Source organism: Wasmannia auropunctata, unplaced genomic scaffold (assembly GCF_000956235.1).
Source record: "Wasmannia auropunctata unplaced genomic scaffold, wasmannia.A_1.0 LD335995.1, whole genome shotgun sequence".
Taxonomy (NCBI): Eukaryota; Metazoa; Arthropoda; class Insecta; order Hymenoptera; family Formicidae; genus Wasmannia; species Wasmannia auropunctata.
Window position 1 is genome coordinate 35,102 of NW_012026895.1, and position 22,697 is coordinate 57,798.

The following is a 22,697-nucleotide window of genomic DNA, read 5'->3' on the forward strand; positions in this document are numbered from 1 at the left end:
TATTGTAGTGCACAGTAAAATTTGCCTAAATACTATATTGTCCCACAATTAACACGATTTGCAGGGTAAATTTAAAAAAAAATTCTCGCCGTGCAAAAATCTTAAATATAAAATTATTTGATACAAAAATATTGCGCTTTTTTATACAAATCGAGTTAACTTCTAACTTCCGGACATCACGAAGTATTTTAGAAACCAAATCAAATCCAATATTGAGCTTTCTCATCTGATTTTCATTCGCATTCGTATTATCCGTTATTTTTTATTAACTAACGCGAGCAATACACTGCAGAAGCACCCCCGCCAACAACATGCGGTTGTACACGCGACGGAATCCCGGGGTTCCGGCAAAAAGACGCGATCCGAAGTCCAAACAAACGTCCCCCCATGGGGGCCCTACGGTGCCCCATTGAAGATTCACCGCAGGCTACAACAACGTGATCGGCGCTGCCCTTTCGTCGTCATAGAACGAGTCCTCTTCGCCGTCTCTCGCTTTCTTCTCGGGGATATACCCCATCGTATCTATCGACCCCTCTTCTATTTCGAATCCACAGCTACATGCCGCCGCTCGCCCCGGGGTTATGAGATTTTATGAGAGCCAAAGCGGTTTACGCGCCCTGGATCTCCTCCGATCTGCTTTTCTCTGCGTGTTCCAACGGCAATGGCTGCCACACGAGTACTCGCGAGGCCTCGAGAAGTAATAATGTCGCCGCGTCGATTCAGAAGCTCGTTTTGAAAGAGGGTGTGAGTTTAATAATAGTACTTTACAGAGAGTACTTTAATAATAGTACTTTACAGAGAGTTCTAAAAGTACGAAATCGTGAATACTTTAAGAGACGTTTGCAGAAATATAATATAAAAATAATTTTTTAAATGACATTTATAAAATGAAAACGTTAAAAAGTATGCATAAAAATAAAATTATGTATTATATTGCATTCTATAGTTTTTCTATTTCATAAAATTTGATTTGTTAAGATATTAATTAATTAAAATCATCTCATAATTTAAGAGTCTCGAAAATTGAAGATGACCTCACTATGTAATGTATACGCAACTCGCATTTGAAATTTCCCAAGACACACGTCGTGCAGTGTTCTAGTCGATCTAGGCGTGGTAATTTCCCGTTCGAAGCGCGTTCTCGGTCGCAATTGTTTGACAGGATATGAGCGAGGAAGGATGTGAAATAATTGAGTGATTCGAAGCGCCTTTCATGGAACCAATAATCGAACGTAGTGTCTTCGTTACAACGAGATAATGTCAGCGATGCCGAAAAGATTTTTAAAAAAATCACTCCTTTCTCTTTGGCTTTAACCCTATCTCTTGTAGAAAATCAAATACGATATCGAGAAAACCTGTGCATTACGACACATTCCGATGGCGGTAATCTCGCACAAGCAACAGTGATGGAGTAGAAAACGCCCAAAGAAAGCGAAAGAGAATGACGAGAGAAAGAGAAAGAGAAAGAGAGAGAGAGAGAGAAAGATGAAGGGGGACTATTTTTCTTTCCCTCGTTACGCCTCTCCTTTCGTTACCACGAAGAAGGTGGCACGGCGCGACGTCCTCCGTTCTCGGTTCTCCGAGACGTGGACGCTATGTGGGTCGTTCCGTCTCATCTTGTTCCGCGAGCGTTTCGTTCCGGGCCGCCTCGCGAGCCCAACTTGCGTCAATATTTGACTCAAACACGTTAAAACAATACCCGTAGCCCCGTGGAGCGCGCGCGGAGAGTCGTTCCGACGTGCTTCCCGGAATTTTATCTCGCGTCGGAAAACGCCTAACGACTTCCCGCCGCACCAGAGGATTTCGGTGTCGCCGGTGGATAGACGGGGGGACAGGGGAATTCCCGGCGTGCACGAAGAGAGGTCACGTTAACTCGCCGTTGGTGCGCACCGTGCCCCTCGTCTCTCTCTCCTCTTCCCCCTGCCCTCATCCCCTCCCTCGTAGCTCCGCGCCTCTTTAATTTTGCATATGCTTTTTCTTCTTCTGCTTCTTCTTCTTCTTCGCCTCGCGCTTGCCGTCCAAGCAATATACGTAATATGAGACACACGTTGTATGAGAATAAAATCAGATTTTAATGGAAAAGCACGTCTCTTCATGAGATTAAAAGGTACGGTTGAGAACGTATTACAAAATTTCAAACGCGGTAACTCGACCTGTACTTATTACAATATAAAATCAATAAATAATTATTTTTTCGGATATCTTAATATCGGAAAAAGAAAGTAATCAACATTATTTGCATCGCAAAAGAAGAAATGCTTTAGCACGCGGATACAAAGCTATCTCTCCTTTTACTTTCAAATTGTAAGAGTCTAATTTGGTGCATTCTGCGTACACATCGATCAAGAGAAAAGTCATCTAACACGTTTAAGTCCACAAAGCGGAAGTGAAGGTGGTGATAATGCTGCGGAAGAAAGGGGGTCGCGCGTGTAGAGAAACGCAATAACACCGCGTGCGCTCTCTCTCTTTCTCTCTCTCTCTCTCTCTCTCTCTCTCCCTCCCCTCGTCCTTTAAAAGACACGGAATATTGTCCTGCAGTGCAAACAGTCCCAGACACATTCTGCGTTCCACTTTGGTGCCGGAGGCTGCGCGACAAGACGCAACTCGCCGCGGCCGTGTTTGCCCGCAGGCAAATGTGTTTCCTTAGGCTGTCCGAAACGTTGTTTGGACGGGCCCGCGCGCGCCCGCATAAGTGTTCAATGATTCAATGGTATAGGCACCAGAGTCGGCGGCGCGGATAAAGGGCCACGGAGAGAACGTCCATCTTTTCGAGCACCTGCGGAAATCTGCCGTGATTCGTCGCCGCGAGCGCGAGCGGCGAGCTAGGACATCCTATGGTCCTAACCAGGTCTCCATCGATCGTTCTAAAAAGATAGTAAATCAATATCCCGACGAGACCAAGAACGACGAGATTTCTTACTAATAATACTAGAGCATTAATGAAAAAAAATCCTCTTGCGGTGGACGTCAATTAATCTCGATGTCTTTGTTCCGTAAGATATGTGTATTAGGAATTTAATTTATGTGTAATATTGGCGATATGACTTGAAAGGATTAAAGAAGGTAATGGTATATATATGACACGATATTAAATTGAATATAAAAAGAACGCAACTTTGTCCGCAAACTGAACACGCTCTACGTAATAAACTGCGTTCTCCATTTGCATTCCGCCTGCAAGTGGCGCATGCTTCTAATCGTTGCAGACGCAATACCGTTAAATTTCACATCGCGCTATTCTCGCTTTCCTCACGAATACACGTCACGCCGACGACATCCGACGTCATGACAGCGAGCCGTATCGCGGCATGATATCTGAACGCTAATGGCGCTCCACGTCCACGCGCCGATCTCCGCGAGATCTCGAGATTGGCGTCATATATATGCGCCGCTGCCATCTTACACGTCGTCACGTCGGCAGGTATACGGGTATCCGTCCCATTTGCAACTAGTCGCATTATTGTTAGCCCGAGGTATCTCTGCCATACCGCGCGGTACACACGCCGCCTGTGTACACACGTATCTCCGGTTCAGGCAGGTAGGTAGGTAGGTAGGTAGGTACCCACGTACGAGGCCGCCTCGTCCTGAGACTGGGTGGATTGTGCACCCGCACACATACATGCAGAGATACACGCACACACACACACACACACACACACACACACACACACACACACACACACATATACGCACACGTAAACCTCGATAGAGAACGTGACGATACGCAAGAGTTTGGAATGTGTCTGTATGTATGTATGTATACGTGTACGTATATATGTGCGCGTGAGAGCGGGTGTACCCGGGGGGGTGGCGTAATATAGAGAGCGGCTAAAGGCGGACGTAATTTCCTGCCCGCCTGACAACGCTGCAGACATGTTTGCGCAACTAACACACGCAACCTACTTAGAGCCTACATATGTCCCTACGACAATGCGCCAACACACGCCTAATCTATTCCCGGCAGGTATAGGCGAGAGACGGGTGGGTGTGCGGCGTCTCTGTACGCGTTGCACCGTCCGTGTGCGTGCACTACTGCGCGCGCGTGAGCTCGCTTACGCGGCCTGCAACGTCTACACAGAGGGCCCGAGGGGCTTTGATCGGAGTGCTGAGGAGGGAGATATCCAACGGGCGAGGAGGTAAGAGGAGAGTGGTGCCGGCGCGTTGGATGTAAGTTTGCGAGGAAGTAGTTGCACAGTATTAACTCGGTCGACGCTTCTCGATCGGCTGTATAACATGGCATAATAAGTGGATGGTGCACTAAATCGGGATTAGAGTTCTGCAATTCCCGTTTCAATATTCTTCGATACATCTTTCCGAATGTAAAAAGATTTTATCGTTTTAACAAGTTTTATTTAAACTGCAAGTAAAACACACACACACGCACACGCACACGCACACGCACACGCACACGCATACGCACGCACACGCACACGCACACGCACACGCACACACACACACACACACACACATATACATATATACAAGCGACTTTTTCCTATTTATCTCTCGACAGTCGTTTCTATTAGAAATTCAAAAGCTTTTGATTACGATCGTACTTGTAAAATAAGCGTAAACCAAGAGGTTCTCATTGTCAGAGTTCTCCATCGTGTGACTTAACGTCTCATTGCTTTGAAACCCTCGACTACGTATTTGTGTCAATTGCTCTTCGTATTACGAGAATTTCTGCAGTATTATCAGCATCTTCAGCCGAGCGTAACTGATGCATGCGGCAGGTCTTTTCTAACGCGAACTGCTTGCAAAAACGAAATCCTGCAGGGTGTAAGCTGTTGAAAGTTGAATCGCACGTTGGCAAAGGAGCACGGGGCTCTTGTCCAAATACTGACTCACTGCGACAACAATGGATCTACCATCTTCATCTACGTCATAGCGGCGAGCAGGGGGTCGAAAGCTCAGCTGATTGCCTGGTATCACCCGTGGGGAAGAAACAGTCGGTTGTTTAGTGTCACGTTCGGAACGGAGCGACACACGAAGTAATGCACACGTTTTCATTTTCGACATTACTCTTAAATAATCAAAAAAATACTACTGTGTAATTCAAATGCCGTGATAACGTAATGACATAACGATTTGTAAATAAATATTTTCCATTGTCAAAAATCAAAAATCTCAAGAAAAGGATTTGCAGTAATGTTTCTGCGTAATTCAAAACGCTTTAAAAATTCTACGCTTTAAAAAAGATCGTAGAATGTGTCATATCGAGTGGCGTGTCAGTTGAATCCTTGAAGCGAAGGGGCGTGCAGGAGCTTAAATCGTTAGGGCGCGTGTTAGGGTGAGAATTAAGTGTGTCGGCTTACAATAATATGGGCTAATGCTATGCAAAACAAAGCCGGTTACTTCTCACCCGATACGCGAGCTACCAATGGATTCTTCAATTTTAAACGCCGGCAAATAATTCAATTATGACTTTTACATTTTTCTCATAAGGAAAATAATAAATACCTTTGTAACTGATTAGAAGTATTTGTAACGCTTTTATATTTATTCTTCCAAGTGTAATATTTTCGCCTGCAAAGTATTCCGGAATATTAAGGGCAATTCTAGGGATATCTCATTTAGTTTACTCGAGCGCACAGAGGATACGCGCCTATTGTTCGCTCTTTTAATGTTCCGAGGATATTCCTCGGAGGATATCTGTACGGCACCCAGAGGATGTCCTTAGGCTATTTGAAATGCCAGTGGCGTAACTGGGGCGCGGTTAGTACGTCTCCGACTCGTAAATGTCAATTCAACACAGACGTGTCGCGTAATATCAATTTGTTGCCGTTATACACAAACGTCCTTCACGTCAGGCGATTCGTAATTAGTTGTTACATGATTTTCGCCGCGTTTGATAAATATACATTATTTACATTCCTCATCGTACTTCAATTTATTCTCCCGTAACGATTAAGCGAACGGAAAATTGCACAATTACATTCCCGCACGCAAGTTTGTCGCGCTCCGCGATTCTGCAGAATCGATTACCAAATTTGTAATTGCGCGAATTTTTTAATGAAATTTTCCTGCGTAATTCTGCCGGCCGCGGTGCGCGCACGCATAGAAGCACGCAATTAGAACCGGACCGTAACATCGTAACATATATATATATATAGCGATAATCAGCTTCCGTGATGGGCTTCGACAATTTTCAGCTTCCTGCACAACTTTTAAATCTAATCTGGCCGCTCGTCGGTCAACCGTCGTGCAATACTATCTCGCGCGTCTATACCATTATCTTTTTCCTCGTCGAATGTAAATGCAGGCAATATCGCAATGTTGGCGCCAATGGTCCGCGCTCGAGTGACTGGTGCTGATTGATGTTGCGATGTTTGGCCAGAGGGTTGTTTCTGCGCACCCCACCCCCGACGGACCCAATAAGCACCTCACGCACACGCGCGCGCGTGCACACGCGTGCCCGCGTCCACCTACGCTTAGCCTCCCCGAAGGAGGTGGTGCCATTGTTTACACGAGCTGCAGCCCGTCTGTCGCGAAACCTCTTCCGCCATATCCCTTAGGAGAAGGTGGGAAGAGGGGTCCTGGCTTTAAACCATCCCCCGGCATAACGGCCGCCACACGACCGACGACATCAATTTGTTGGATTTGAATCATGAGAATTGATTGCCGATGATAATTGTCAAGGTTGAACGTTTTTCGCAAAGAGCTAGATCGCTTTATATATCTTATTATCGTTATAATGTTATATATATAAATACAAATCTATGTTTTTATATATATATTATCTATTCTTTGATCTCCCAATAATAAAATCAAAATATTGAAAATGACACATAAGTCCCAAATTGATTATATATGTTAACGAAAGAAATATATTCTTCACATCCTTTACTATCCTATATAATATAAATATTCTCTTGTGACGCTGACTGATCTTCTTTAACAGGATCGTATGACGAAAAACGAATATTTATCAAACAAAACTCTCCCTCCCCCACTTCTCCCCCCTTTTGTCCCAATAGACCGTTTCATCGCATGGTTATCGAAGCAAAAAAAAAAGTAGTGATGAAAAAAGCGGAGATACAAATCCCGGTGGATGAGCATGGAGATCATTGAAGTGCGGAAACAGCACCGATTGGATAAACAAAATTGTTTATTGGTAAACGCTATAATTGTTTCATATTTTCTATCGGCCATTTCACGCATGATTCGGTGTCTAATACTGTACTACTTTAACCAAGTGCTCCACGTTAAAAACGTAATGAAATCTTTAAAGGATCTCTTTAGTTCCGTTTAAACGCTTAAGAAAATGTGTTCCAAAAAACTGATTGCTGTATCAGCAAACTGATAATACAGCAATTAATTTTTTGGAACACTTTTTCTTAAGGGAAAAGAATAAAAGTTTACTACTTGAAAAGAAATTTCGGCTTTTTGAGATAATTATATTGCTTTACATTTCACAGTTTTACGATGATTAGATTCATTTAAGTAATGAAAATTCTTTTTAAAACATGGACAATTACAATGATTTTATAAAAATAAAGGTCTTAATATCTACAATCTGTCTGGCATAAAGAATCCACGTAATTATATCTTCTACTCTTCGTGGCAATTGGCAAATAAGATCCACCAGCAAGTAAATGTAATGGAGGTGTCATTGTTTCATCGGCGTGCCTCGAGGACTTTATTTCGCGACTGCAGCAACGATAATGAAATTCGCGCAACTGGCTGTATGACGCCGAATTAAAATCGAGTTAAAATCACTCGCGCGTATGAACGTGGCGCCCGTTAAAACTCGTCCAACGAATGGCGATATATCGCCAGACGAATATATCGTCCGGTCCTGGTTTGACCCCGAATCCCCCGTCCCCGCTTCCTCGACCACTGTCACCCGATCCGCGCCCCGCCGCCGCGCTCGCGGCCCGAAAGTGCATTAATTATACGAATGTGGACGTGCGCGCGGTACGGGAATATTTTAATCTACTTAAAAAGCCATCCGTTTGAAAGTAATTATCGCGATGAAATTAAAATGTCAACGGGGGCGGCAAGCGCGCTCGTGTTTGTGCTCCGCGATCGCCGCGCGCGTCCTGTTTACCTGCAAATCTAACTAATCTAAATGGTAATGTGCGACGGAATTACGATACGCGGCCGTAGCCACTCCCCGGGTCCCTTTCAGTCCACCGATTCACTCGCCACCTCTTCGCTTCCCCCCTCCTTCCTCATCGCCGACGCGTTAACAAACGTTTTTCGCTCGTAAAAATGTACACCCGTTGGGCTTTCGGTGCGTGTGATGAGTTTTAAACTCATAATGAGCTCGGTTATTTGAAGTTAGATTTACAGCGAGTAATCACTTTACATGCGATGAGGAATAAGAGATGATAACGTCCTCGGGGATGATGAGCGTTCATCAACATTCAAATTGACTGATTGTGTTATATGCAATAATGTATCACCGATAATATTACAGTCACTTTCATAATCACATTCAATCACACAATTAGCTATATAGGTATGTGTCTCGAATTGATTTTTTTCATACTCTTTACCTAGTTCTGCAAGTTTCACGACGATGACGCAAATGGCAAGGAAACGGATTCGCGCAAATGGCATCGTACGTGAGACCTCGAGTCTTTCCTCTAAGGGGAATGCAGCACGCATCGGGCACCGCGGCCAATTTAAATATTTGCAGAAACTCTGGCGACGAAAGTTTCACACGATTCACAGGTAAAAGCAGAAACGTTCTCGCGTTGGTTTAACAATTCTTTCAGCATTGCACGAGGATAGGCCCCGCGCGTAGCGCGAGCGACAAACAATGCCTAACATTCGATCATCTTGTTGGCGTAATGCTTCGTTTGCAAAGACAATATACAAATAGTAATGAAAGCCTTAGACTTCTAATTGTCATGGACACACAGAAAAATTTTTTTATTAAAAAGCTCTATAATATTCCTCGAAGTTATTTTTCGCACAAAAGAGTAGCGAAAATAATCTTTATTTCACATTTATTAATCTGCATTTCCTTGATTATGTTTTTGCTGAAGCTCCAAAATTATTAACATCGTGCATCTATGTTTTATAGTACAGTAAATTTCATACATGATACACGTATACACATATATTTAGCTCCTTATGTATTTTTTTTTCATTTTATTATTTTAAGAAGAAGCATTTTAGGAATTGTAATGCAATTTCTTATTTTCATGACTGGAGAGCGACAAATATTATATTTATATCCCCTCTTATTAATGATATACATGTACTTATCTTATCTAAATGTATACCGGCATCGCACGCGCGCGCGCATAGGGTCGTCGGACAATCTTCGCGAGGCGGCAAGACGATGCTGGGAGTGTATGCAGGCGAATGGCCAAAAGCGGCCTCCACGGGGGTGGAGCTGCAGGTCCAGCAATCGACCGCGTGAAATCGACCACCTCGCACTACTCCTCCACCCGTTCACCCCCGCCGCTCTCTCTTCCTCCGCATACCACCGTCCTGCGAGATTCCCTCCCTCCCTCCCTTTCACCCTTCCACCCTCTCTCTTTCTCTCTCTCTCTCCCCCTCTCTCTTTCTCCCTCTCTCTGTTCTTCTCTCTTCCTCTCTCTGCCGCTACCCCCAATTCCACTATCCGCCCTCGTGCTCGTTGTATTATCGTACGGCCGCACAGGCTAGCCCCTACATCGTCAACATGTCCGGAACAAGCAAGCGCGCTCGCGGACACTCTCACAAGCGCACACCTTCACATACGCGCGCGGATACAGGCGCGCATGGATGTCGGCGTGTGCTTCGGGGTACGCGAGAGCACTATCGTCCCGGCAATGTACCGCGTCGGTGTGTGACGTGATTAAACCGCCCGTTTCCAACCCCCCTTGCCTCCCTTCCTACTTCCGCTCGCAGGGAGCAACCACCCTTGCCCACCCTCGCCGCATCAGCCGTCCCGTTCCCTCTCTGCCTTCCTCTCGCCCCCAACCTCCTCGTATCCTCCCCGGCGGCGCTCGCTTGCCGCGGCTCGCCAACAACTGCCGGCGGCCAACATGGCCGCCGCTAATTAGCGCCTAATTATTATTTATTGCATCGGACGCGACCCGCGCTCGATGCCCGCACCGCCGACCGTCGCGACACACCACGTAATATGACCGGCACTACTCTCCGCCTGGTTGCCCGCGGGCGAAAAGCCAATCGAGGCCAGGGTACGATTCGGCACACGCCCGAAATCAATCTGCAGGGTTGTCGCCGTTGAACGAGCAGACAATTTCGCAGCTCGCTATGATGTTTAGATGAAGAACCGATTATACCGGGGATAAATCCCGCATGACCATGTAACGATTTATTTATCCTTCTGGCTTATGTATCCCCCAGACCTTTTTCTGACTCAAATCAAAAAATTCCATCATACGATCGAAAAACAAAGAAGATATCAGTGCATTTAAGTGTTGTAACACGTTGTTATCTATTAGAAAATTTCTTTAAATTTTAGATCCCTATGTCTTACACTTGCCCGAGATCATAGCCTCGATTGAGCCTAGTTGAGCCAACAACAAGAAGAAGAAATAGCTGAAGAAGAGACAAAAGAAGAGAATATACAGAATGAATGAATGCCGTTTGGGGAAACGGCATATTAAAGGCAGGTTCTTTATGAGGATTATGCTGTGACCGTTAGTTTGTATTCCCTTCGAGTTATCCTCCTCATGGTGTATCCAAGACTGAGCAATTTTTGAAGGTCGCGGCGCATCAGGCGGTTCCCAATTCCACAGGCAGCTTGTGAACAGGCGATGAGGAGGAGGCGGAGGAGGGAAGAAGAGGGGGTGGTAGAAGGGGGTAAACGGGAGGTGAGTTGCGGCCGGATCGGTTGAGTTAAGTCGGGTTAGGTCGAGTCGAGCAGGGGTACCAACAGGGCGGTCGCAAATATTGGTATTTGGCAAAGACTATCCTTGATCCGTGTCGCTCTTTCTCTTTCTCTACACCTCCTTGTCATCTCGCTCTTCTGGGCGCGCGTACATTCTCTTTCTCTCACACTCCGACATAGGATACTTCACCATCTTCCACCGTGCACACCGCGTATCATTCTCGCCAATATAACCGAGAATGAGACGACGGCCAATCCTTCCACGACCTTGCTTTACGCATTTTATAGAATTACAGTTACAAAAACATCCCTTTATCAACACGGATGATTAGCTATCTTCAATTGGAAAATTGATGGAGATTTATATGACAAGCAATCCCGATGTAGAAAAGTAAAAAAATCAAAATGTATATAATGGAAAAGAAATATATTAAGAGTTTACCTTCCAAGCAGATATTCAAATGTTGAATATCTACTTAAAAGGATGATACAAATAGAACACTAGTTACGTTTGCTGTTCTTCAAAATTTTTCTAAAATAAAACTTAATTGAACTCTTTACTTCCTTTTCATTTGATTATCTAAAAACTCTGTAACACACACATGTGGTAACATAATTCTATATAGCACCTAATTATATAGTTATCATTGCATGCTGCGTTATATACCGCTCACCACCGTTTATAACCGGCTGAATACATGATTTATTGAAGCGGTTAATATTGCTAACACGTAGCTAATATCCCAGAGATATATGTTCCACTCACCACCAATTGGTGTTATCCCACATCCTAAGGTAAGTAAAGGCGTTACTGTTTATTCAGGCCCGCGTTATCGCCTTCTCAGCACTGAGAAATCTTCCAGATAGGCTTCTTCAGCCTTGGTTTCGGTTACAGCTATGAACGCACATTGTACGGTGTCTTTCTTTTACTAAACTCACTGCACATTTGAGTTGACATTTAACAATATTTTTAACAATCAGTATTTTCAATATTGTTGTTAAATATATATTAAATGTATACGTTGTTAAATATTATTTGTCATTTGAATTGCAAATAATTTTACTAAGCACAACGTGCTTACATTCTTTTGATCGCTTTTCTCATATAAGCATCAAAAACATTATCCTTTAGGACAATTATTTCAATTCTAATGAATAATTAATGAGAATCGATTAAAAAATATTAATAAATTATAAGATAAAAATCGTCAAAGAGTTTAATTAATATAAGTGAAAGCTTTTCACATTATGATTCTACCATTAAGAAACCATTGTAAAAATTCTTCAAGGGAAAGAAAAAAACGGATAGAAGAAAAACGAGAAATTCAGTAAGGTCAAAGAAAGATATCATGGAGAAAGTATCATGGTGCGTGACTACTAATCTTAATCTTAGACTTAGGTACAACAACACGAAGATATTGTTCGTATTCTCACGTGCCCTATAAGGCACGTCCGACGAGAACAAGAAACACGTTGTTATCGAATTTATACTAACGTCAAATAAACGTTAAAAAAAAATATTACAATCAATCGCAGCTCTACGTTCCATTCAAAAGATATTCTCAGGCAATTTATTTTACCTGTCCTTTACATAATCCTCGATTATATTATAATTATATCTTCTTCATGATTATAAAAATAAGTTTCGGGATAAATTTCAATCAATCGCTCAAATAAATTTCTATTTTTAATTATCAATTATATCATTTTCCGTCGTAAATATATAACTTCAATTTCTCTCCCCCTCCTATGTCGTAAATTAATTATTAGGATAGGCTTACAATGAGATCATTCATTCAGCAACCGGTCGTTCATCGGTGCGTGTATCAGCCGTTAGAATGCGTAGCGCGCGCGCGCGCGCCGAAACTCTTAACTCGCGGGCAGCGATTCGCACATTCTGATTCCGATTTCAGGCTGGCGCTTCGATATTTACCCGTCGTGGATGCTAACGATGCCGATGGGTTTGCGCGGGTTTGCGTAGACCCGCGTGGCGTTTATTCACGTTAACGAGGCCCGATTAAAAGCCGTGAGATGACTCACGGGGACGTGACGCGCGCGCGTTCACGTAGGTCCCAAAACGAGGGCGGCAATATATCTCGCGATATATATCACGTGTTGACGCCAATAGGACGAACCGATCCCGGCGTAACAATGGGCCTCCTAATTGGTACGACGTACGAAACGACATGGGCCTGCTCTTTGTTGCGCGACCCTTAACGTTCATTCGGCCCTAGACTGACCCACTGCGACACGTATACGGCGATTTTAGTACGGTAATTATCAGTCTTTACGATCGACAACCTTTCGACCGTTGTTTCGCTAAGCTCTCGACAAATAGGCGTTAACACGGAACAGTAGAAAAATTTCAGAAGTTTCGGGCTTTACCGTAACTAATTTGCGTGCAATGTATCGTCTAAACTTTAAATAACAACTTGGATTTCCTTCTGTTCTATGTAATTTGTTTTTTTATTTACGATTTTACGCGCGAGTATTATTATCTTTAAGCTTTAATTTGATACCCTCACAAATTAGTTTATTACTATCAAGTGCTTTTCATTAATAATCATTAATAAATCATTAATAATCTTCTTTTTCTTTTCAATTAAACCTTACACGCCTTTCTCTTATTACTTTTTCTTGTTACTACAATTACTTCATTTCAATATGGAGTGTAATAAAGTATAAAGCAACTGAAAATAACAGAGCCGACCGCTCGTCATCGTGCACGCCGGAAGTGGACACTGTCTCGTGACACGTGTCGGGAGTCGACCCACGCGAGTGCCGCGATGAAGAACAGTCGCTCGAGCATTTCGATAAGAATCGAGAACACCTGCGGCACGCGCCCGGACATATACGAAACGAACCGCGATGCGCCTTTGCGTGCACCACACTCCTACGAGCTGCGACGGCGCGGCGCGGCGTCGGAAATGCGGCGGGCGTCGAAGGAGAACAACGACGATTATTCCTACGCACGCGGGAGGTCCCGCATGACACGGGCCTGCCTCTCGAAAGAACGGCGGAAAGTGGGCTAAATAACGACTGATTGGTGGACAATGCACACGGGTGTAAAGCCGCATTCCATCGTTTCGAGTTCGGTCTCCCTCCCCCCCCCCTATTCATGATGCACTTGTTCATTGAAATGAAATATTTATAACAGGTCGACGGTCGAGAGAAATAAGAGAGAAAGAGAGAGAGAGAGAGAGAGAGAGCAGACACGACGCTAGATATCGACGTTCTTTGTGCTTAACTGTATGGACACCTTTCCTCACGTCGATCGCGTGATTATGAGATACGAGGTTGTTAACCTCGGACCTCATTGCCGCGTCGAATTTTGTTCATTTACATTCCACGTCTCTGAATATTTGTATTCCATGTTCATTGAATTTTATTTACCTCGTTTGTATGTATCTAATACGCGTAACGTTACAGACAGTCTCGAACAATGCAAAGTTCAACACAGTGCAGCTATACGAAAATTTGCCTGAGCTCAAAATCAAATCTGCAATGTGTTATTTATTTTATTTAATTGTTAAAAATTAATTCTTCGAAATAATTAATTACCACAAATTAATTATTGCAAATGTATTTTTTTACATTAATTTCTTTTCGTTAGAATTAAAGGCGGATTATATATGTTTAACGATATTCCTCTCGAGAGCGAAAGGAGTTAATAACTTGCGCAGAATTTCAATTTAATTCTCGGGGGGGAGTCTCATAATCCTCATAAAAGATTACGGAATTAATCCTGGGAAAAATCAGAATCACACGTAAGGCCAGCGGCGGAACGGATCGGAAAACCGTTTCCTTTCTGTCGGTACGATCTACCCGATCGGGAGCGACGCACGATCGGAGACCGTGTGATTATCCGGTCGCTAATTGATTAGTTAGGACAGTCGTCGAACATATGTTGGTCATCTTTACGATTCTACGATTCTCGCCCCGCGCCGCCCTTAATCCGATAGGGGTCCGAACAGAAGAGGCCCGAGTGGCCCCGCGCCTATATACCCGTTGTATATTGCGCAACGTGTAATTTGCGGACAAAAGAGCACGTTGCTGCCGATGCTTACGATATACCCGCTCATTGTTGCGCCACAACAATGCGGCGGCTCTTTACGAGGTAGAACCCGGGTGTACGCTAGGTGAAATATTCATCGCCATCGGGGGTTGCTATTCTATGAGCCAACGGCATTAGGCGAACGCGAGAAATTATATCGGCTGATTACTTACTGACAAGTCGGACACCATAAACGCGAGTTGCATTCACGTTTGGGCGTGCTGCCCAAACAGAAATCGAAGCGTGAACTGGTTACATTGGAAACAATTAGTACGAGGCTTTCCGAAATAATTAAGAACATTGCTAATCCAGAAAATAGCACACCTATATTGCAGCTATGAGAAGCGGTAAGGGAATGATTATGTAACGTCACATTGTTGGAAAAAAATAGCAATTAACGTAAGCAAATTATTTACGCGCATAAATGTTTTAAATCTTTTAAATCAGACATAATACTGTAGAAATTGAGGATGTACGAAACCGGATGTTGACAGAAGATCGTCTTGGACCCTTTGCGACAATCAAAATGTTAGATACAATTAACGGGAAATCATATATCTCGATACTCTCGAGATCGGCAAATCTGTTCCCATGAAATTAATCTTCCGCCGACCGAGATCGCGATCCTGTTAAGCGAGACTACTTCAAACGATGCGACTAATCCAAGATCCCGGATTCTCGTAATCTCGTGGGATGATCCCGGGGAGAAACTGCACCCGCGTACCGCGAGGATCTTCGAAGCTACGGTGAACCGATTTGTCCGTCGATTAGCCACGGCCGGTGCATCGGACCGGCTTTAAAAGACGTAGACTGGCCGAAGCTCCTCCGGAGCAGGATTCTCGGGGTTGTTCACACTGACGTGTCTTCGGTCTGGTCACTTTCGCGCAATGCGTTATTGAATTCACCAAAGAATACAAAGTCGGCATGACTAATTGCGTGGAACTAAAAGCTAGTTCGTAATGCAGGTGTTATCCCAACCACATCGTTGTGTCACGGCTGCACTTTCTTCATTTATCTTCATTCTTCTTTTCATCTTTCAATCATCAATATATAAAGAATAATTCAAAACTAAACCAATAAAAGTAATATAATGACAATTTTTTTTTCAGTAAAGGCTTATCAAAAAATATAGATAGAGAATACATTTATAGCAAAACAAATCGTTTTTCTCACAAATACATAACGTTATCAATAAAAAATAGTATATAAAATGTTATATTATGAGATGTATAACCACGTATTTAATGCGATTATATCAATATGTTTTTTTTTATGTTTTATTTTACGATTGCCGGATTCGTATTTACTTGAACGAATATTGAGTAATTTGATAAGGATAAATGAAGAAATTGTGCTCTGATTTAGGAACGTTTGACCTTCGGTATAGGCTCCTCGATGAGGAGTCGTCTTTTCGGTGACCACGAAGGCGGTCTAGGCAATTTAGGTCGTGGTATCGAGCTCGATTGTTTGCGATCTCTACCTCTATCGCGATTCGGAGATCGTCTTCGTTGCCGTCGTCGTCCTTTAGCTGCATTCGATCTGTCGGTTGCCTTTTTCTTGCTGCTCCTCTTCCTCTTCTTTGTCCTCGTATTCCTTCCGGCGATATTGCGTCTCGAGTTTGTAGTTTGATGAAAGTCAGGATCAAATCTGCCGTGTATATATGTACGTGTGTATATACATATATATATATTATATATGAAGTACTGGAGAGAGAGATACGTAATTGCTAGAATTCTTGGAATTATAAACTTTCTCAGATATTTTGAAATATATATGTTGTACAAGACAGTATCTATATTTATACGCAATAGAATCTTTTATTAACAATTTTGCAATAATACTTTATGCATCATTTTCCTGAAATTTATTATTTTTACGCAATTTGTGATTACTTTTAAGTTATAATGATATAAAGTTGATATTTTTTAACATTATTAGAATTTAGCTTATCAAAATAAATAATAACTGAAGATTCATCGAGAAGGAAGTTATTGAAAGGGAGTTGCTTTCGCGAACGTAGTTATATAAGTTACACTCGGAGATTTTTCTCGAGAAAACCTTAAGTTATTTGCTAAAAGAGCTTTCCGAGGAAGAGGCACCTGAATTTGTTTCTCTTCTTAGCGAGTATACCGAAGTCTAGACCGCGGCGCAGAGCGACGGCGACGTCTCTCCGAAGAGTCTTACCGACCGCGATGTTATATTTGTCGCTGATGTGCGTCAGTATCTCCTTCTTGGAAAAGCCATCGGGTAGCTGCGCGGTACGAAGCAGGTTGTAAACGAGGACAGATCGACGCACCATTCTTGCTGAAGTGTGATTTATTACGAGAATATTCGTTATAACCGAACATAACCAGCCGATTCATAATGCCAATCGTGAAGAATGCAAAATGTCAAAGCTCGCTGAAGTTCGACGTATATCTGTCACGAGTGACAAACTTCGCGTTAACGCACATATATATTGCACACATGTATATGAAGAGCACCATTATATAAAATAATATCTAAAATTATAAATTGTATAATAATAAATAATATTTAATTTTCCGGAAATTTTCACTCCCTGTCTCTTTCTTTCCCTTTCCCCCTATATTCCTTTTCCTTTCTCTCTTCTCTTTGACTATATTCCATAGTATTCTGGTTGATCTTTTATATTCAACGCAGAATTAAAAGATCTTATATTAAACGTCATATTAGTGGCGTAATTGCCATTAATTATCATTATTATTTTCATTACACAATATCCAAGAGATATTAGAGCACATACCGATTTGCATCTCTTACTAGCGAGCTTTTATATGTACATATATAAATCGATATTTCTCTTCACCCGAACGCTCATCTTCAACACGCAAACACATGTTTTATACAAAAAATATGTATATAAATATATATACATATACATACATATACGTATCTTTATATATAATATGTATTTGTACATATGTATATATATGTACATGTACTCCAGAGCTCTGTTCCGATACTTGGAGCAGCCCGCTGTTTGCCGAGAGGGATACAGAGAGTTTAGAAGGAGCTCGGTCTTGGATGGCTGGACGACTTCGGGGAGTGGTTCTGGCAAAGGGGGTTGGAGGCTTAAAGTCGGAGTGAGAGAAAAGAGAGGCGCGCGGAAAGAGAGGGATGGAAACGAAGAGAAATCTTGGTGTCTAGATAGAGGGAATCCGCCTGGATGGCCGGCGATTCTGATTTCCGTCGGGAGTTTCGCCCCATCGAGGCGGAGTAACCCAAGTGAAGCCGCCTTTAATCATTCGATTGCCGACGCTCCGGATCCTCTCTCTTGCAACGGTGGCGAGATGCCGATATCCAGGATGCGGCGGGATCCGACGCGCGCTCGATCTGGCTGTTTGCTTATCATTTTGACGATTGGACGTCTCGAAAAACAAACGGCGGATTAATTCGCGGCGTTTTGCCGTGAAAGCAGAGATCTCTCGTTATCAGTGAGCAATTATCGTGCCCGCGGTGATTTCTACAGACTCTCCCAAATTGATCGAATATATACCTTATACTTTAAGTTGCGGACAACTTAGTAATGACCCTTTTCCTATTTTTTTAAAAACATAGATCGTTAGTACACATATACCTATGATATGTATAATGCAAATTGCAAATTTCCTTAAATTTTGGCCAAGATATGTACTTGATATAAAGTATACTTTTAATTATAAATAATTATAAGGAATAAAAAGTAAAAATGTTCTTCTACGTAAAACGATGTGCCAAAAATCACTGTTTCCAATTTCGTTCCTCCGTTCTGCCGACTGAATGTTACATTGCAGCATTCAGAGCAAAAGAAAATGATGACCTTATTGTATTAGCAGAGCTAGTAAAATATATTTGCGCAGATTGTTAAATATTAGGTCTAAATTACTACTTTCCGTCCCGTTGAGTAGCCCGTGAAGTTTTCTGCATGGAACTGGAAGATCGAGGATTTCTCTCAATTTTTCCGAGAAGTTCTTTCCAAGAAAATTGGTGCGGAAACATCGACTCCTTTATAAAAGAGTACTATAACTACACTCTATTTTCATAATTAAGAACGTTGGCAGTGTCAAGTGAGGTAACTTGAATTTTTTACAACGTCTATGAAAATGTTTGAGAGAATATAATATAAAATGTTGTAAAATACATAATTAATTTTAATTTTTATTTCGTATCTACACACGCACGCCAATATTATTTCTCGCAATCTTCTCTATTTTAAAACTACCGTCCAAAAAAAATGTAATTATTACTTATTTCTTATTAAAAAAAACAAAGAACGTAACTTGTATGAATAGTAACACTAGCGTAAGGATAAAGCTCATTTACAAAAAAATAACTTACAATAATAAAATAATACAAGTATCTTAAACTGTTTTACACACCAATAATTAACGTGACGTAGATTTTCACCGTTCCATGCAAAGAACTATCATAAGCTAGGTCGAATAGAAATGCGACAACAATATTCGAGAAGCATCGCGATCCTTAAACGAACGGTTTGCTTCACAACCCCGACGATTTGTCTTCCCTTTTCTTCCTCGCGGAGGGTGGGCATCCCGGTTTCCCGGGTTTCTCCGTGCCTTTTTCCAATTGTACCGCCCCCGTGCCGTGCGCCCGGGTCCTCCAAGTCGCGGCAAGTGGATTATTGACGGCACGAAACAATGGCGTAGCTTTGTTCGGTGCGCTCCCGCGCGTAATATGTGTTCGACGCACAGTGCACGTCTGTCCATCCGTCAGTTTTGTGCGTCACGAGTGGCATCGGCTATAAGCCGAACGAGTGGCCCTTCGTACCGGGTCGAGTCAAGCACCGTACTATACATCTGGCTGTCTGATCGGTGTTTATTAAAAATCATACGGAACTATAATCGCCCGCACATCCGATCTGCTGCATTTAAATACGGCCATCAATGTCTGCGATACGAATGCGGACTTGATGTCAAGAAGATCGTAAGTACACTGTTACATACAGGTACACATGTATACATAATTATTTTTTACTAATAATCATTTATACCTATATTAACAACATTGGACTGTAGATCTCATTTATAGGTGCACGAAAGAAATACAAAAAATTGAAAAAAAAAAAACTAAAAATAGCACCTTAATGTAATATTGTGTGGCAATCATATTTCAATTAAAAATATATGAAAATTTTAAACTTGCAACAAAAATTATCTTTAAAAAGATAACTTTAGCCTGTATAAATAGAAATTGTAAATTAAGAAGCGATATTTATTGCACTCACTTACTTAAAGAAATCTATTACTTTCTAAAGACTACTTACTAAAGAAAATGATAGTCGATACACGAGAGTTCGTCTAACAATTGCGATACGGTAGAATACACGTAAATATAAAATAGTACAAAAGATCGATCACGAAACTCAAAGTATACATGAATCACAAACAAAATATATCACTTCACCTCGGTGGAACCATCCGCCAAAGGAGCTAGAAGTTCAGCTTGGCAAGGAATGTCGCTTCATTCCGAGGGATGAAAGGAACAAGCTTTCCTTGCGACAATTTTATTGGTCTTTCTCGAAAGAGGCAGCAGCAGTAGCAGCCGGTTACTCCCCAGAAAGATGGGATAGTACAAAGCGAAACGGGAGACAGTCGGGGTGAGTTAATTCTCCGACTACCCCTTCCCGAATTTTAATTCCGATATGACAAATTCAGCCTTCGAGATAACTACGGGATACGATATTTCATGCCTTTTTTCACCTTAATATCTTCCACGGAAAAAACATTAATTTTTCTTTATTAAAAATGTTGAAATATCAAAAAGGATTACTTTTTTTATAAATTTAATTGCCAGCAAACAAATAACAAAAACTTGTTCCTTAATTCATCACGAAGAAACTTCAATTTCAGACTTAATTCAAAATCAAAATATTGAATATTGAAAAGTAGAAAGTTGTAAGAGGGAACGCTTCCCAAAGAATATTTCGTTAAACAAAAATGGATTCCAAATCGATCGAAGGATTCCGTACAAAGTTCGTGTGAATTTTGATTCACCCTGCATAGCGCTGAAGAATTAATGTTATAGGTATGTACACAGTGTATTACACAGCCTGCTTCTTTACTAAATTACAACGTGCGCGGAAATTGTGCGGCGTGTTTGCCGGATGGGAAGGCGATTCGCAAGAAGTGCGCTCGCTCGTGAAGGAGAAATCTCTATGACGATAAGGAGCTATGCGCCGCTGGGAATGCCGGGGTTTGGCCATGGTGAATTTTGCCATGGAGGTCGTGATCCAACGTGCAAACAACCCTATGGGCAGAGATTTCGATTTGGTATCCGCTGATGTCGACTATCGTGCGTCCCCCGAGGCGCAAAAGCACACTGCTCACCATCGAAATAAAGTCTCGAGGTATGATGCTCAAAACAACATGCCGCAGTTGCTTTCATAACGGAACGTGTTTTCGGTTATAGTTTATATTTTCGCGAAAATTATTGTATATCCTTCTAAAAAGTTACACAACAAACAAATAACATTCTGCAATCGGCGTAGTTCTTTTGATATTTTCATTTTTTAGATCATAAAAATATTAATAACCGCTAGTGTATTTCGGGGAGAGGTTTAAACATCAAGTTCGAACAAATGACTTGGTGAACAACTGATTTTTTGTTTTAAAAACAAAAAACAAAATAAGGTGATATAATAATGAAAAAAATTAATGTAAACCTGTATAGCGTAATAACAAATGTTATTGTGGCACTGCAATGTATTTTCTACCGCCACACGTATTGCATTCATAAATTCCGTCACACTAACATCCGGCGATCTAATTAACTAACTTCGCGTTCCTTCGACGCGGCATCACTTTATCTTCACTTTAGCCCGGCAAAGTCTGTGAAACGCATCTCCGAGCGACCGCGTAACCAGTAACACGGGGAAGAAGTAAAACACCGTCTTACGCCGGTGCGAGGAAGTGACGCAGACGAATTTCGAATTAACGTGCTGGATGTTTGAGCACCGTACCAGGAACCCTCTCCAGGGGTTGCGAAAGTGAGGGGGCGGTTTGACAGTGGCTGGTGGCTCGGAGGGATTCAATATAATCGCGCAATAAAATTCACTTACAAGCTATAGCCGCGCGCAGCGTCCCCCCCCCCCCGCTCCTCCCCCCGTCGCCCTCCGCGTCCCATCCCGGCTCCACTCTACGCTCCTCTGTCCCTACAACCCCGAAAAGCGGAGCTTTATCCCGCATCGCAGCAAAGCGCCATGAAATATTGCTGTTGAGTTCCCAACCGAAATTTACGTCCGCTCCGCGCGTTCGTGAGAGGGTTGATCAGAATGTAGGTTTATAACGTGCTTACTTGCAACAATTTTTGTTGCTTTGATTTAGTTCAGCTTGTACAGATCTGATCTTGTACAGATCAGTGAAAATGATACATTCTATAAATTATTATTCATAAGTAAGATACATTTAATTGATATTAAGATACATTTTTGAAATTTTAATTAATTCAAATTAATTGATTTACGTTATCAAGAGATATTTTAAGTTTCGCAAAACATTTTGTTCTTTGTTTTTATTACAAGAGATATCTAGTTTTATGTCTCATAGCTGCATAATGCAGTTGTACGAGTATCTCAACATACCAACGATTTACAAAATACAGCATTTTCACTAAGAAAACGATCTAAATACGTTTAATTAAACCAAAGCACAAAACTTATTATTTATTATTAAGAGTAAATGCTTTTACACAGTTCTATATTATTAACAACGTGATTGAATATAAATGTCACGTTAATTTTTTAATTTAGATTTCCATATGTAAGAATAATATTGCTAATATATCAGAGTTCCAAGATCATTACTTGGAATACGCCATCGAAAGGAG

The 22,697-nt window shown here is 42.0% G+C and overlaps 2 protein-coding genes across 2 annotated transcripts in view; both read right to left on the reverse strand.

The window, feature by feature from the left end:
• Positions 1 to 22,697, reverse strand: part of LOC105453769 (putative odorant receptor 71a) — a gene marked incomplete at its 3' end in the record, with an annotated part of 75,549 nt that overhangs the window by 34,950 nt on the left and 17,902 nt on the right. The gene's annotated exons all lie outside the window — the stretch shown is intronic.
• LOC105453753 lies at positions 15,930 to 17,269 on the reverse strand. The gene is made up of 2 exons (XM_011695935.1): positions 16,952 to 17,269; positions 15,930 to 16,499 (listed from the first exon to the last, which is right to left on the reverse strand). The coding sequence occupies exons 1-2, from the start codon at positions 17,149 to 17,151 to the stop codon at positions 16,214 to 16,216; spliced, it is 486 nt and encodes a 161-aa protein (XP_011694237.1). The 5' UTR covers positions 17,152 to 17,269; the 3' UTR covers positions 15,930 to 16,213.

Bases quoted from the DNA above. Each gene is read 5' to 3' on its own strand.
- LOC105453753 (XM_011695935.1), bottom strand. From the start codon at position 17,151: ATGGTGCGTCGATCTGTCCTCGTTTACAACCTGCTTCGTACCGCGCAG. The intron at 16,500-16,951 runs GTGCCTCTTCCT...TATACACGGCAG, and splicing joins AAGAAGAGAAACAAATTCAG to ATTTGATCCTGACTTTCATC.